This window comes from Desmodus rotundus, chromosome 3 (genome assembly GCF_022682495.2).
Source record: "Desmodus rotundus isolate HL8 chromosome 3, HLdesRot8A.1, whole genome shotgun sequence".
Lineage (NCBI taxonomy): Eukaryota > Metazoa > Chordata > Mammalia > Chiroptera > Phyllostomidae > Desmodus > Desmodus rotundus.
This window is the reverse complement of record NC_071389.1, coordinates 34,128,198-34,142,158: the sequence shown is the minus strand read 5'-3', so window position 1 is coordinate 34,142,158 and position 13,961 is coordinate 34,128,198. Positions and strand designations below refer to the sequence as shown.

Here is a 13,961-nt window from a genome sequence, read left to right as displayed (position 1 = left end):
TCTTTTCAAGTAAACATGAAACATTTTATAGGAGAGACCACATGCTATGACACAAAACAAATATCAATAAACTGAAGAAGACTTAAATCATATCAAGCAAGCATCTTCTCCAACCATAATGTTATAAAACTAGAAATCAATCACAAGATAAAAACTGAAAAACATACAAAACATAGAGGCTAAATAACATGTCACTAAACAATGAATTGGTTAACAATGAGATCAAGGGAGAAATAAAAGATACCATGAAATAAATAAAATGAGACTACAACAACCCCAAATTTATGAGACACAGCCAAAGCAGTCATAAGAGGGAAATTAATAGCATTACTGACCTATCTCAAGAAACAAGAAAAATCTCAAATAAACAATCTAACTTTACACTTAAAAGGAACTTGAAAAAAAAAATAAAGCCCAAAGTGAGAAGAAAGGTAATAAAGATCAGGGCAGAAATAAATTAAATAGAACCTAACAAAACAATACAAAAGGTCTATAAAACCCAGAGTCAGTTCTTTGAAAAGATAATCAAAATTGACAAACCTTTAACCAAACTCATCTAGAAGACCCAAATAAATAAAATCAGAAATGAAAGAGAAGTAAAAACTGGCACTGAAGAAATACAAAGGATTTTAAGGAAATATTCCAAACAAATATTCCAACAAATTGGACAATCTGGACAAAATGGATAAATTCCTGGACATACAATCTTACGAAACTGCATAAGGAAGAATCAGTCAACCTGAGCAGATTGATTACAGAAGTGGAACTGAACCAGTATCATAAAACTCCCAACAAACACAAATTTGGGACTGGAAGGCTTCAGATGTGAATTTTACCAAACATTCAAAAAAGAACTTACACGTGTCCTTCTCAAACTATTTCAAAAAATTTAAGAGGAGGGAAGACTCCCAAGCTCATTTTACTAGGGCAGCATTAATCTAATTCCAAAGCCAGATAAAGACACCACAAAGAAAGAAAATTATAGGCCAATATATCTGATGAACATTGTTACTAAAGTCCTCAACAAGGCCCTGGCTCAGTGGATTGAACACCAGCCTGCAAACCAAAGGGTCGCTAGTTCAGTTCCCAGGCAGGACACATGCCTGGGTGGTAGGCCAGATCCCTAGGAGGGGGCATGTGAGAGGCAACCAAACATTGATGTTTATCTCCGTCTTTCTCCCTCACTTCCCTTCTCTCTACAAATAAAAAATATATATATTTAAAATCCTCAACAAAATATTAGCAAACCATATCCAGCAATGCATTAAAATATCATACACCATGATCAAGTGGGATTTGTTCTGGGGAGGCAAGGTTGGTACAATATCCACAAACCAATTAATGTGATTTACCACATAAACAAAGTAAAAAATAAAAAAACACACATTCATATCAGTAGATGTAAAAAAAGCATTTGATAAAATCCAGCACCCTTTTATGATAAAAAAAAATCTTTCAGAAAAGTGGAACTAAAGGAAACATACCTAAACATGACAAAGGCCATATATGACAAACCCATAGCCAACATCGTACTCAATGGGCAGAAACTAAATGCATTTCCCTTAAGATCAGGAACAAGACAGGGATGTCCTCTTTTACCACTCTTATTTAACATAGTACTGGAATTCCTAGCCACAGCAATCAGACAAAAAAAAAAAAAAAAAAAAAAAAAAGGAAGAAATGAAAGGCATCCAAATTGGAAAAGAAGAAATAAAGTTGTCATTATTTGCAGATGACATGATACTACAGTAGAGAACCATATATAGAGAGAACCCTAAAGATTCCACCATGAAACTACTAGAACTGATAAATGAATTCAGTTAAGTAGCAGAACGCAAAATAAATATCCAGAAATCAGTTGCATTTTTTCACACTAAAAATGAACTGTAAGAAAAGGAAATTAAGATAACAATCCCATTTACAATTCTATCAAAATAAAATACCTAGTAGTAATATTTAACCACGGATGCAAAATATCTGTACTTGGAAAATGATAAGACACTGAACAGAAAACTGAACAGAAAAGAAGTGGAAGCATATATCATGTTCATGGATAGAAAGAATTAACATCATTAAAATGTCCATACTACCCAAAGCAATGTATAGATTCAACACAATTCCTATCAAGATGCCAATGACGTATTTGACAGAATTAGAACAAATATTCCAAAAATTTATATGGAGCCATAAAAGATCCTGAATAGCCACAGCAATCTGGAGAAAAAAGAATAAAGTTGGAGGAATCATGCTATCTGATATGAAACTATGAGTGGGGACCCCCTCAAAACCAGAATTATCTTCTGCAGGCAGGCCCATTGTAGTACAGGCTTCCCCAGGCTAGGTGAGTGTTCTAGAATCCCACCTGTATCAGTGTACCAGCTAGCATTGTTGTGATAGGCTCTGTTCAGCTTCAGTGAATTTTTTCTGAAGACTCTTTCAACCCACTTGCCCATTTCATGATGGGTGATTTACGAGCACATCTGCCCACACTACACTGAGTGTTCAGCAGTTTTTGACCAAAAACAGCATGACCCCCACCCCCACCCTCTCCTTTCACCTGATGTCCCCCTGAATGACTTTTGTTTTGTTTCTCCAGATGAAAAAAGTCCTCAAAGTTAAACATTTTACCAATGTGGAAAAGGTGAAACAAACAAACAAAAAATGCCAGAAGCACTAAATGGCATCAAAATTGATGAGCTCAAAAACTGTTTTGAGTGGTGGAAAAAACATCTCGGTGTGTGTATTGCATCAAATGAAGAGTACTTTGAAGGTGACTGAAGTTTAAGTGTCTAAGAATAAATACACAGTTTTTTATAAATAAATTCCGGGGGGTTTTTTGGTCCCCTCTCATATACTACAAGGCCATAGTAATCAAAGCAGCATGGAACTGGCATAAAAAACAGACTTTGATCAAGGAAACAAAATAGAGAGCCCAGAAATAAACCCCTGCCTATGTGGTCAATTGATATTTGACAAAGGAGTCAAGGACATACAATGGGGTAAAGACAGTCCAGTCAATAAATTGTGCTGGGATTATTGTGTTGGGACAGAAATGTGCAAAAAAAAAAAAAAGAAAAAGAAAGAAAGAATGAAACTAGACCACTTTCTCATACCATACATAAGGATAAACTCAAATGGATTAAAGTCTAAATGTTAGACTTGAAATCATAAAAATTCTGGAACAAAACATAGGCCATAAAATCTCCAACATTTCTTATAACAATATTTTTTTCTGGTATATCTCCTCAGGCAAGGGAAACAAAAGAAAAAAAAAACAATAGGACTACATCAAACTAAAAAGGTTTTGTACAGTATAGGAAACCATCAACAAAATGAAAAGACAACCCACTGAGTGGGAGAACATATTTGCCAATGATACATCTGATAAGGTATTGCTATCCAAAACTTATAGAGAATTCATGCAACTCAAAACCAGAAAACCCCAAACAATCCAATTAGAAGTGGGCAAAGGACCTGAATAGACACTTCTCCAAAGAGGTCATATAGATGGCCAATAGACATATGAAAAGATGCTCAACATCACTAATCATCAGAGAAATGCCAATTAAAACCACAATGAGATATGACCTCATACCTATCTGAATGGTTATCATCAATAAATCAACAAACAGCAAGTGTTGGTGAAGATGCAGAGAAAAGAAAACCTTTGTGCACTGTTGGTAGGAATGCAGATTGGTGCAGCCACTCTAGAAAGCAGCATGGCATTTCCTCAAAAAATAAAAAGGGAAATGCCTATGACTCAGCGATTCTAATTCTGGGAGTATACCCAAAGAAACCCAAAACACTAATCTGAAAGAATATATGCAGCCCTGTGTTCATTGCAGCATTATGATTTGGAAGCAGCCCGAGTCCGTCAGTGGATGAGTGGATAAAAAAGCTGTAGTACCTTTATGTAATGGAGTACTATTCAGCCATTAAAAAGATCTTACCCTTTGTGACAGCATGGATGGACCTGAAGACTGTTATGTTAAGTGAATAAGCCAGTCTGAGAAAGACAAGTACTATATTATGTCACTTACATGTGGAATCTAATGAACAAAATAAACTAACACCATAGAAACAGACTCCTAGACACAGAGAACAGACTGACAGATGTGAAAGGGGATGGAAGTAGGGGGGCTGGGTGAAAAAGTTGAAGGGACAAAGCCCCACTAAAACAGCAATGTATAGACCCACACAACAGTATGGTGATTACCAGAGGGAAAGGGAAGTGCGGGGAGGGAGAATAGTGTAAATTGGAGACAAATGGTGATGGAAGGGGACTTGTCTTGGAATGGTGAATACACAGTACAATATACAGATGATGGATTATACAACTGTATGCCTGAAATCTGCATAATTTTATTAACCAATGTCAACCCAATAAATTCAATAAAAAAACACCAAATTTTACTTTTGAAAGGTTGAAAAGAACTGAGGTGTCAAGTATCTTCTTTGTTTCTGTCTGGCCAAAGACTTTAGCTCTTTTCTTAAGTATCTTCTCAAGAATAGGAGTCTTCCTGCCAGTTATGCTTTTAACCTCTATCAGTAGTGAAAACTTTAAAAAATTTCTAGCTTTATAATTCAAAATATGTCCTCTAGAGAATACAATAGATATCATCACTTTTTAAAAATTTTGACGCATGGAGATTGTTATTATACCATCTGGACAATTATACTCCTAGGACTTCCCTTTTCAGGCTACTTTAAACATGGAAAACTTTCCCTCCCAATCAAAGGGTCTATAACCAAACTTCAAATTACAGATTCAATACTATTTTAGTAACTTAAATTTACTACCATTTGAAAAAGTCTTTCATTGGATATTTTAAAGAGAAAAAGTAAAATACTCTGATAAACCTTACCTTCGTTTGCAAATCAGGAACCATAAAGCTGATGCCAAAGCAAAGAAACCAATTCCGAAAGTAATAGCCCCAGCAGCCAGAAAATAGGTTAAGTGATAAAAAGAACCTATACAAATAAATTATAAAAGAATATTTCATGCATGTATCCTCAATCTCTAGGTAAAATTAAGTGATATAATATTTCAAATGGTACTACATAGTGTAGTGTTAAAATATTAACTAGGAAGTCAGGAGACCTGAATTCTGCTGCTGTACAGTTCTAATAAATTTCAAGACTCTGGGTTTGAGAATTACACAGGGCTTCATGCTGATTAGGGCACAGGGTGCATTTCTGTTACCCTGCCAGGATTCGAGGTTTTGTTTCTTTTTGTACAGCTGTCACCTACGTTTTTTCTTATCTAGTTTTATCCCTTCCCTGTCCCTCTGTGAATTTATTTTTCTAGTATCACACTTTGCAGCCCTCCAACATAAGACACTTCATTTTAAGATTTTGACTATCAACACTACAAAAAGGTAGATGAGGGGAATGAAGAACAAATATAAGGGATTTTTAAAGATCTTAGGAATTTTTAAATGTTTTACCTATGCTTTATCTCAAGAACAGTAAAAGACCAGAGCCAAACCTAAATAAGAGCAATATAAAATAGTAGCGTATCACAGGTCTATAATTGAAAAAGTCCATAGGAATTATAGGTATAACTCCTTCTTTTTACAGATGTTAAAATTGAGGCCCAGGTAAGAGAAGTAACTAAATTAAGGTTAGGTAACAAATTACAGCCAGTTCTCGGTTTACTCTATTATCCTAACACCAATAGCCTTAATACTGGTATGTATGAAAAGAAAAAGGAATGAAAAAGGCAATTGTAGTCAGAGTGGTCAAGTATTCATTAAGATTCTGAAATCTGCTCCTTAAGCAAAAAGCAAGCTGTAGAAAGCTTTCACAGAAGCCTGTGAAGAGCTTGAGGGCCTTAAAACAACCTAAGAGTATATTATTTAGGGAAGAAAGGGGAGTTAAAAGTATAAAACTAACAGAGGATCTTTATGCAAAACATATTGTAAGTTCCGCTAGGCATATGACATGGTAAAGACTGTTCCCATACTTTGTTTCCTAAGTAATTTCCAGCTTCCAAGAATCTTAGTTTTTTCCTTAATTTCCAGCCTCTCAAATCTTAGTTTTGTTTTGGTTCAGAAATGTCTACATTTGGGAATTAATGGTATCAAGAAGGTTATATAAGGCTGTTTAACAAAGTGATATTTATAAACAAAAAAACCCTCTAACTGCCCCACATTATGAAGTCAATTAATGAGTTAAGATGACATTATAAGAGAAATTTATAGTATTCTTTAATTTAGTGCAGGGTTTCTTAACCTCTACACTATTGATCTTTTTTTTTATTGTTGTTCAAGTACAGTTGTCTCCATTTTCTCCCCACCACTCTGCCTTGCCACCCGCACCTTCAATCCTACCCTGCTTTGGCTTTGTCCAAGGGGTCCTTTACACATGCGCCTTGATAACCCTTCCCCTTCTTTCCCCCGTTACCCCCTCCCCCCTCCTCCTTGGTTACTGTCAGTTTTTCTTTATTTTAGTGTCTCTGGTTTTACTTTGCTTGCTTGTTTGTTTTGTGGATTAGGTTCCACTTACAGGTGAGATCATATGGTATTTGTCTTTCACCTCCTGGCTTATTTCACTTAGCATACTGTTCTCTAGTTCCATCCATGCTGTCACAAAGGGTAGGAGTTCCTTTCTTTCTACTGCATAGTATTCCATTGTATAAATGTACCACAGTTTTTTGATCCACTCATTTATTGATGGGCACTTAGGTTGCTTCCAGCACTTGGCTATTGTACATTGTGTTGCTATGAGCATTGGGGTGCGCAGGTTCTTTTGTATTGGTGATTCAGAGTTCTTAGGGTATATTTCCAGCAGCAGAATTGCTGGGTCAAAGGGCAGGTCCATTTTTAGTTTTGAACCAGACAATTTGTTGTAGGAACTGTCCTGTGCATTGTACAAGAACTGTTTCCAGGTATTAACATGTTTTCTGGAAGGTGGGCAAAATTACCCTAGTTGAGAATCACTGATGTAGTGATATAAGATGTCAGATAGTATTAAATGATAACAGCAAGATAGTTAAACCCACATTTAAAAAATTTTAAAGACAGCCCCTGGCTGATGTGGCTCAGTGGATTGAGTGCCAGCCTGAGAACCAAAGGGTCGCTGGTTCGATTCCCAGTCAGGGCACATGCCTGGGTTGCAGGCCAGGTGTCTAGTGGGGGACATGTGAGAGACAACCACACATTGATGTTTCTCTCCCCTCTCTTTCTCCCTCCCTTCCCTTCTGTCTAAAAATAAATAAATAAAATCTTTTTAAAAAATTAAAAAATTTAAAGACATAATTGTACTCAGATAAAAGATAAAGATTTCTATGGACAAAAGAAGAAAAACAACAGAGAAATAAGTAGGGACTAAAACCACAGGAATACTAGAAGATCTGGAAGCAGGAATTAGCTAGAAGAAGCAAAGAAAATCATTGAGATAGGACCTAGACCAGACCACTCTCTGGCACAGTGTCTGATGGTATTACCAAAATCTCTTAGAGAAGGGAGTCCTGAGGCACCAAGACCAAAATTGAACTAAGGAAGAATCTTGGAAATAAAAATTTCAAAAATGTTAAAATGGAGTGAACTCTTCCTTAAACACAATTAATGAAATAAATGATAATACTGAGAAATTTGCTCAATTACATAAAGAAATAAAAATATGATAAATAAATTATATTTGGAAAATATTGAGCATGTAACATGAAGCAAATAAGGGTTCCAGAAGAGAGAATAGAGAATTCTCTCTACTTCAAATTACAAATTCAATATTATTTGAATTTGCCAAGTAGCCAAGAAGTAGGGTTTAAAGAGATATAACCTAAGATTTTTACTTTACAAATATTTATGTTTACACATAGTAAAATTCACTTTTGTACATGTGTTTGCAGTTTTGTAAGTTTAGGCAAATACAAAGAGTGTATACTCATTACCACAATCAACTTACAGAACACTTCCATCACCCGCCCCGCTCCCCGCCACTGCCCCAAATTTCCTCACACTGCCTGTGAGCAGTCAAGCAGTAACTGCTGGTAACCGCTAATTATTTTCCACTCACATTCTCCAACCTTATACTCTTGCCTTTCCAGAATTTTTATATATGGTATTATACAACATATGGGTTTTTTCCCCTTTGCATAATGCCGTTGAGATTCATCCATGTTATTGCATGTGTCAATAGTTCATATATTTTTATTGTTGAGTAACACTCCATTTTATAGATGTACCACAGTTTGTTTGTACCCCCAGCTGAGAGACATTTGGTTGTTTCCAGCTTGGGGTTGTTAGGGAAAAAGCTACTATACACTTGCATACAGATATTTATTTAAATATAGGTTCTTATTTCAGGAGTGTGAGGTAGGAAGTATATATTTAAATTTATGAGAAACTGCCAAACTGCTTTCCAGAGTGGCTGTACTGTCTTGCTTGCCCACCAGCAATGTACGGTCGTTCCACTTGCTCTGTATCATCGCCACCACCGCGTGTTGCCAGTTTTATTTCAGCCATTCTAACACCTGTAGCGTGGCTTTTCACTGTGGTTTTATTTTCATTTCCTCAGTGACTAATGATGTTGAGCATCCTGCCATGTGCTTATTTGCCATCCATATATCTTCTTCTGTGAAGTGTGTGTTTAAATCTTTGCTAATTTTTCAGAATTCTTCATACATTTTGGATACAAGTCCTTGATCAGATATGTGATTTGCAAATATTTTTTCCCAATATGTGGCTGTCTTTCCAATTCTCTTAAGTGTCTTTCACAGAGAAAAACTTTTTATTTTGTTGATGTCCAATTCATCAACTTTTTTTCTATAGATTTTTCTGTCAGTCTTATCTGAGAATTCTTTGCCTAACCCAGGTCATGAAGATTTTCTCCTATGTTTTCTTATAAAATGTTTATAGTTTTATGTTTACATTTAATTTGTTATTCATTTTATATTAATTTTTGCATAAGGTGAAAGGTATGAATCAAGCTCTTAGTTTTTCATATGTATATCCAGTGGTCCAACACTATTTGTTGAAAAGACTATCCTTTCTTCATTGAGTTGCCTTTGCATCCTTGTCAAAAATCAATTAGCTATATTTGTGTCAGTCTGTTTCTGTACTGTCTCTATTCTGTCCCCTTGACATATGTTGTACATCCTTTCACCAAAACAACAACAATCTGTAACATTTATAGAGCAAATACTATATGCCAGGCACTGTTCAAAGTGTTTTATATGTATTTGTTTAATTCTCACAACTCTATGGGTTAAGTACTATTATTTCCCACTTTACAGATGAGGAAACAAGCAAAATTAGGTTAAGTAACTTACTTAAAGGCATACAACTGGTGACAGAACAGTGTTAATTTAAAAATTGCTAAGGTCCTCCCTTATGTAGATTGAGTGAAGAACAGACGCAGAATATCTTTAGATTTTTTAGAAAAAAAGGTATGAATGCTAAACATATAAAGGTATCATAAAAGAGAATATCTAAATGGCCAACAAACACATGAAAACTTCATTAATAACCAAGGAAGTGTAAATTAAACCACACCGAGATAATATGACAACTCTGTATGATGCCTAAAAATGAAAAGGACAGAAAATATCAAGTGTTGCCAAGGAGGCAGAGTAACCTGAATCCTCAAACAGCGCTGATGGGAATGTAATTTTGTACAATACCTTGGAAAACTGTTTGGCACTATCAGTAAAGCTGCACATATGTGCATCCCAAGACCAGCGACTCTTACCTATATACCAAACTGAAGTATGTACATATGTTAACCAAAAAAATGTACTGGAATGTTTATAGCATCACTATTTTAGAGTCACAAGTTGGAAACTGCTCAAATACCCATTAATAGTTGAATGAATAAATTTAAAAAGTTGAATTGGCCCTGACTGGTGTGGCTCAGTGGATTGAGCACTGGCCTGCAAACCAAAGAGTCGCCGGTTCAATTATGGTCAGGGCACATGCCTGGGTTGCAGGCCAGGTCCCCAGTAGGGAGCGTGCAAGAGGCAACCACACACTGATGTTTCTCTCCCTCTCTTTCTCCCTCCCTTCCCCTCTCTAAAAAATAAATAAATAAAGTGTTTTAAAAAATGAATAATACAAGTAGTTGCTTAGTTATGTGAAAAAAGAATAATTGCTATTAAAAAGTATTGCAGGTGTTGTAAGAGAAAAATAAGTACAAAATACAGACACAGAAAGATTTATAAAAGGATAGGGGAAAGTTAAAACAAAATGGCTCCATAGTTTAGTTAAACATCATTTGAGAACTTTCTTTTTTTAAACCCATGCCAAGAATTGGTGATTCAAAGATAAGAAGCACTTTATCATAAAGTTTAGTCTGGAGAGATATATTCATTAAAATACTCTACGTTCTGTGATGGCCTGTTGAAAATGCTAAGCCAACAGAAGCAATTTGATCAAGTGCAGGAATGGTTTCTAAAGATAATAGCTGAGCTGAATCTTATGGAATGAGTAAGACATAGCTAGCTAAAGAGACTGTCTTAAACCAGGTCATGACTCTTCCATCTTAAACAAACAAACAAAAAAACACCCCTCTTTTTACCTACAGCTCTCTCCAGCTTACAATTGATCCTTTTCTTACCATTTGCAGCCAAAACTCTTAAAATGGAAATTTTTACCTCTTCACAACGTCTATCTCAAAGGTCATGAAATAACTTCATTAACACAAAATAAAAACATCACTATTGACCATTCTCTCTCTCGTCTTGGCATTAGTAACTTAAATTCACCTGGTTTTTCTTCCCTTTTCTCTGTCTATACCTTTATTGCCTTTATAAGTCTCTCTTCCTCTGCCCATACATCCTTTAACATATATATCTCTATATCTAGGTATGAATAAAAAGATATCCCTTATCTGTATCTAGATAGGTATGTTAAAGGATGTATGGAGATACATATACACATAAACCAGAAGTGTTTTCAGATTATTTTTTGCAATTTTACCAGAACTACAAGTCCTGTTTTATTTTCTGAGTATTCACAAATTATGCATTTATTATATATTTTTAGGGTTTTTCCAGATTTCAGGCTCATGTTTATTCCAATTCAAAAAACATCTATTGAACACCAAATATGTATGAAATACTGTTTGAGGCACCAAGTGACAGATAAAAACCTATTTAAATAAGAATGAATCCTTGCCCAGAGGTTTAAAAATCTATGATGAAATATAAGCAGGGTTCATATGCAACCAGTATACCAAGTTGGCCACACTGATGGTTTTAGTTGGTGTCTGCTTTGGATGGATATCAGACTAACTAGATCTGAAAACTTGGAAAGTTCTTTATTATTTTGCCTGGATTTTAATGTCCTATTTGAAAAATGAGAGTCATACTATCTATTGCACAGAATTAGAATAAGGAATAATTAAGATAATGTTGCAAGGAATTAATAACAAAATAAATGGTAAGATGTCTCAAACTTACCATGCATATATCAGGCTATAAAGGAGAACTAAACAAGCTTTACAGAATCATCGTTACACATATTACATTCTCTGAAATTTATACAATTAACCTAATACATACCCTAAAGCTGCCACACTTGTGGAAATTTAAAGTCACATTGTAAATAACTCATGCATTAAAGAACAAATCGATGGAAATATGTAGAACCAAAAACGAAAGCATTCTCTATAAATATCTGCAGCAACAAACCTGGAGCCAAATTCAAGGGAAGTACATGGCACTAAATGCATATATTAGAAAGGAAATCTGAAAAATAATGAGCGTGGCATTCAAATTACAAGTTGAAAAGGACCATCAAAATAAGCCCAAATAACGTAGAGGAAGGAAATAACAGAAATTAATGAAATGCAAATTCAGATTTTTGGTAAAGAATAAGAAGATGACAGACCTCTACTAAGATTAACCAAATTAAAAAGGCATAAGTAAATAATATTAAAAATGAAGAACAGAGTTATAGCAGAGATTAAAATAAGAAAATACTTTCAACAAACTTATGCTGTTTTAAAACTTATAATAAATTACATTTACCTAAAAGATGACTTACAAAAAGTAACTCAAAAAGTACTAGAAAACCTAAATGAACATGTATCCATTAGATTGAATCAGCAGTTACAAAATTTCCCCCAAAGGAAAGAGCAGGCCCCAATAACTTTACAATTTCTACTGTATACCCATGATTCAAGTATTTCTTATCTTATACAAGGTCTTCCAGAACATAGAAAGAGATGGCTGGCTATTTGTCCAAATACATTTTCCTCTTCTTCCCAGGCAAAACGCTAGACTACATATCCCAGCTTCCCATACCATTAGGTGAAGCCATGTGACTGAATTCTAACCAATGGAATTTGAGTGGAAGTGATGTCATAAAAAGCCCCCAAGCACTTTTCTCCATGTTCTTTTTTTCTTTAGGTTTAACTGAGATGGACATGATCCCCCGGGGAACTTTGTAAGCCATGTGGCATCATGAATCTAACTGACTCTCTACCCAAATAAAATGAAAACGCAACACATCAGAATTAGTGGGATGGCACTAAAGCAGTGCCCGGGAAAACTTCTCTACCAAAACACTGCAATATTAGAAAAAAATGTGTGAACAATCTTAAGTAGATTAAGTAGAGCAAATTAACCCCCAAATAAACAGAAGGACAAAAAACTAAAAACGAAAGTGAAAACCAGTGAAACAGAAAACAGAAAAACGATAGAGAAAATTAATAAAACCAGAAGCTGGTTCTTTGAGATCTATAAAATTGATAACCTTCTAGCTAGACTCATCAATAACAAGAAAAAAGGGTCTCTTTTTCTGCTGCCCAAGATGCCAAAAGGAAAGAAGGCTAAGGGGAAGAAGGTAGCACTGGCCCCTGATATCGTGAATCAGGAGGCCAAGAAGATGGTAAATCCCTTGTTTGAGAAAAGGCCCCCAAATTTTGGCATTGGACCAAACATCCAGCCCAAAGGGGACCTCACCGGCTTTGTCAAATGGCCCCACTACATTCAGCTGCAGAGGCAAAGGACTGTTCTAAGAGTCTGAAAGTGCCTCCTGCAATTAACCAGTTCACCCAGGCATTTAGTGTGCCAAACAGCTACTCAACTACCTAACTTGCTCACAAGCATAGACTGGAGACAAAGCAAGAGAAGTAACAGAGATTGTTGGCTTGGGCTGAGAAAAAAGATGCTGGCAAAGGGGATGCCCCTACTAAGAGGCCATCTGTCCTTCTTGAAGAGGTTAACACTGCCACAACCTTGGTGGAGAACAAGAAGTTGCAGCTGATAGTGATTGCTCATGATGTGGATCCCATCAAGCTGCTTGTCTTTCTGCCTGCCTGCCCTGTGCTGTAAGGTAGGGATTCCCTATTGTATTACGAAGGGGAAGGCCAGACCCCAGTGTCTAGTACACAGGAAGGCCTACACCATCATTACCTTCACACAGGTTAACTCGGAAGACAAAGAAGCTCTAGCTAAGCTGGTGGAAGCTATCTGGGCGAATTACAATGAGACATGCAAAGAGGTCTGCTGCCACTGGGTAGGTAATGTCCTGGGTCCAAAGTCTGTGGCTCGCATTGCCAAGCTGGAAAAAGTAAAGGCTAAAGAATTGACCACTAACCTGGGCTAAGTGTATACTGTTGAGTTTTCTGTCCATAACAGTCATAGAAATTCTCCTTCAAAAAGAAAAAAGGAGGGCACAAATTACCATCATCAGAAATTAGAGAGGTAACATTACCACAGGTTGTAAAAGAACAGTAAGGAAATATTATGAACAATTTTATACTAATAAATTTGACAACTTACATGAAATGGAAAAATTCCTCAAAGGCATAAATTTCCAAAGCTTATTCAAGAAATAGATAGCACAAATAGACACACATCAATTAAAGAAATTGCAACTGTAGTTAAAATTCTTCCTACAAAGAAAACTTCTCTTGCTTTGTCCTTGTGGCTTCACTGGTTAAAGTCTAGAAACATTTAAGGATTAGTATTAAATAAGAATTAATACTAAAACAATACTAATTCTACACAAAAA

At 35.7% G+C, this 13,961-nt stretch overlaps 1 protein-coding gene and 1 pseudogene across 1 annotated transcript in view; one reads left to right on the top strand and one right to left on the bottom strand.

The window, feature by feature from the left end:
- C3H1orf185 (chromosome 3 C1orf185 homolog) overlaps window positions 1-12,263 on the bottom strand; it is a 31,102-nt gene extending 18,839 nt beyond the window's left edge. The window contains exons 1-2 of the mRNA XM_024571026.2: window positions 12,248-12,263; window positions 4,866-4,971 (exon numbers count right to left, since the gene is read on the bottom strand). Of these exons, the coding sequence (XP_024426794.1) occupies window positions 4,866-4,971; window positions 12,248-12,263 (122 nt within the window). The remainder of the gene's footprint in view (window positions 1-4,865; window positions 4,972-12,247) is intronic.
- A 492-nt stretch (window positions 12,264-12,755) lies between these two features.
- On the top strand, window positions 12,756-13,553 carry LOC112314664 (large ribosomal subunit protein eL8 pseudogene; annotated as a pseudogene).
- Window positions 13,554-13,961: the final 408 nt, after the last annotated feature.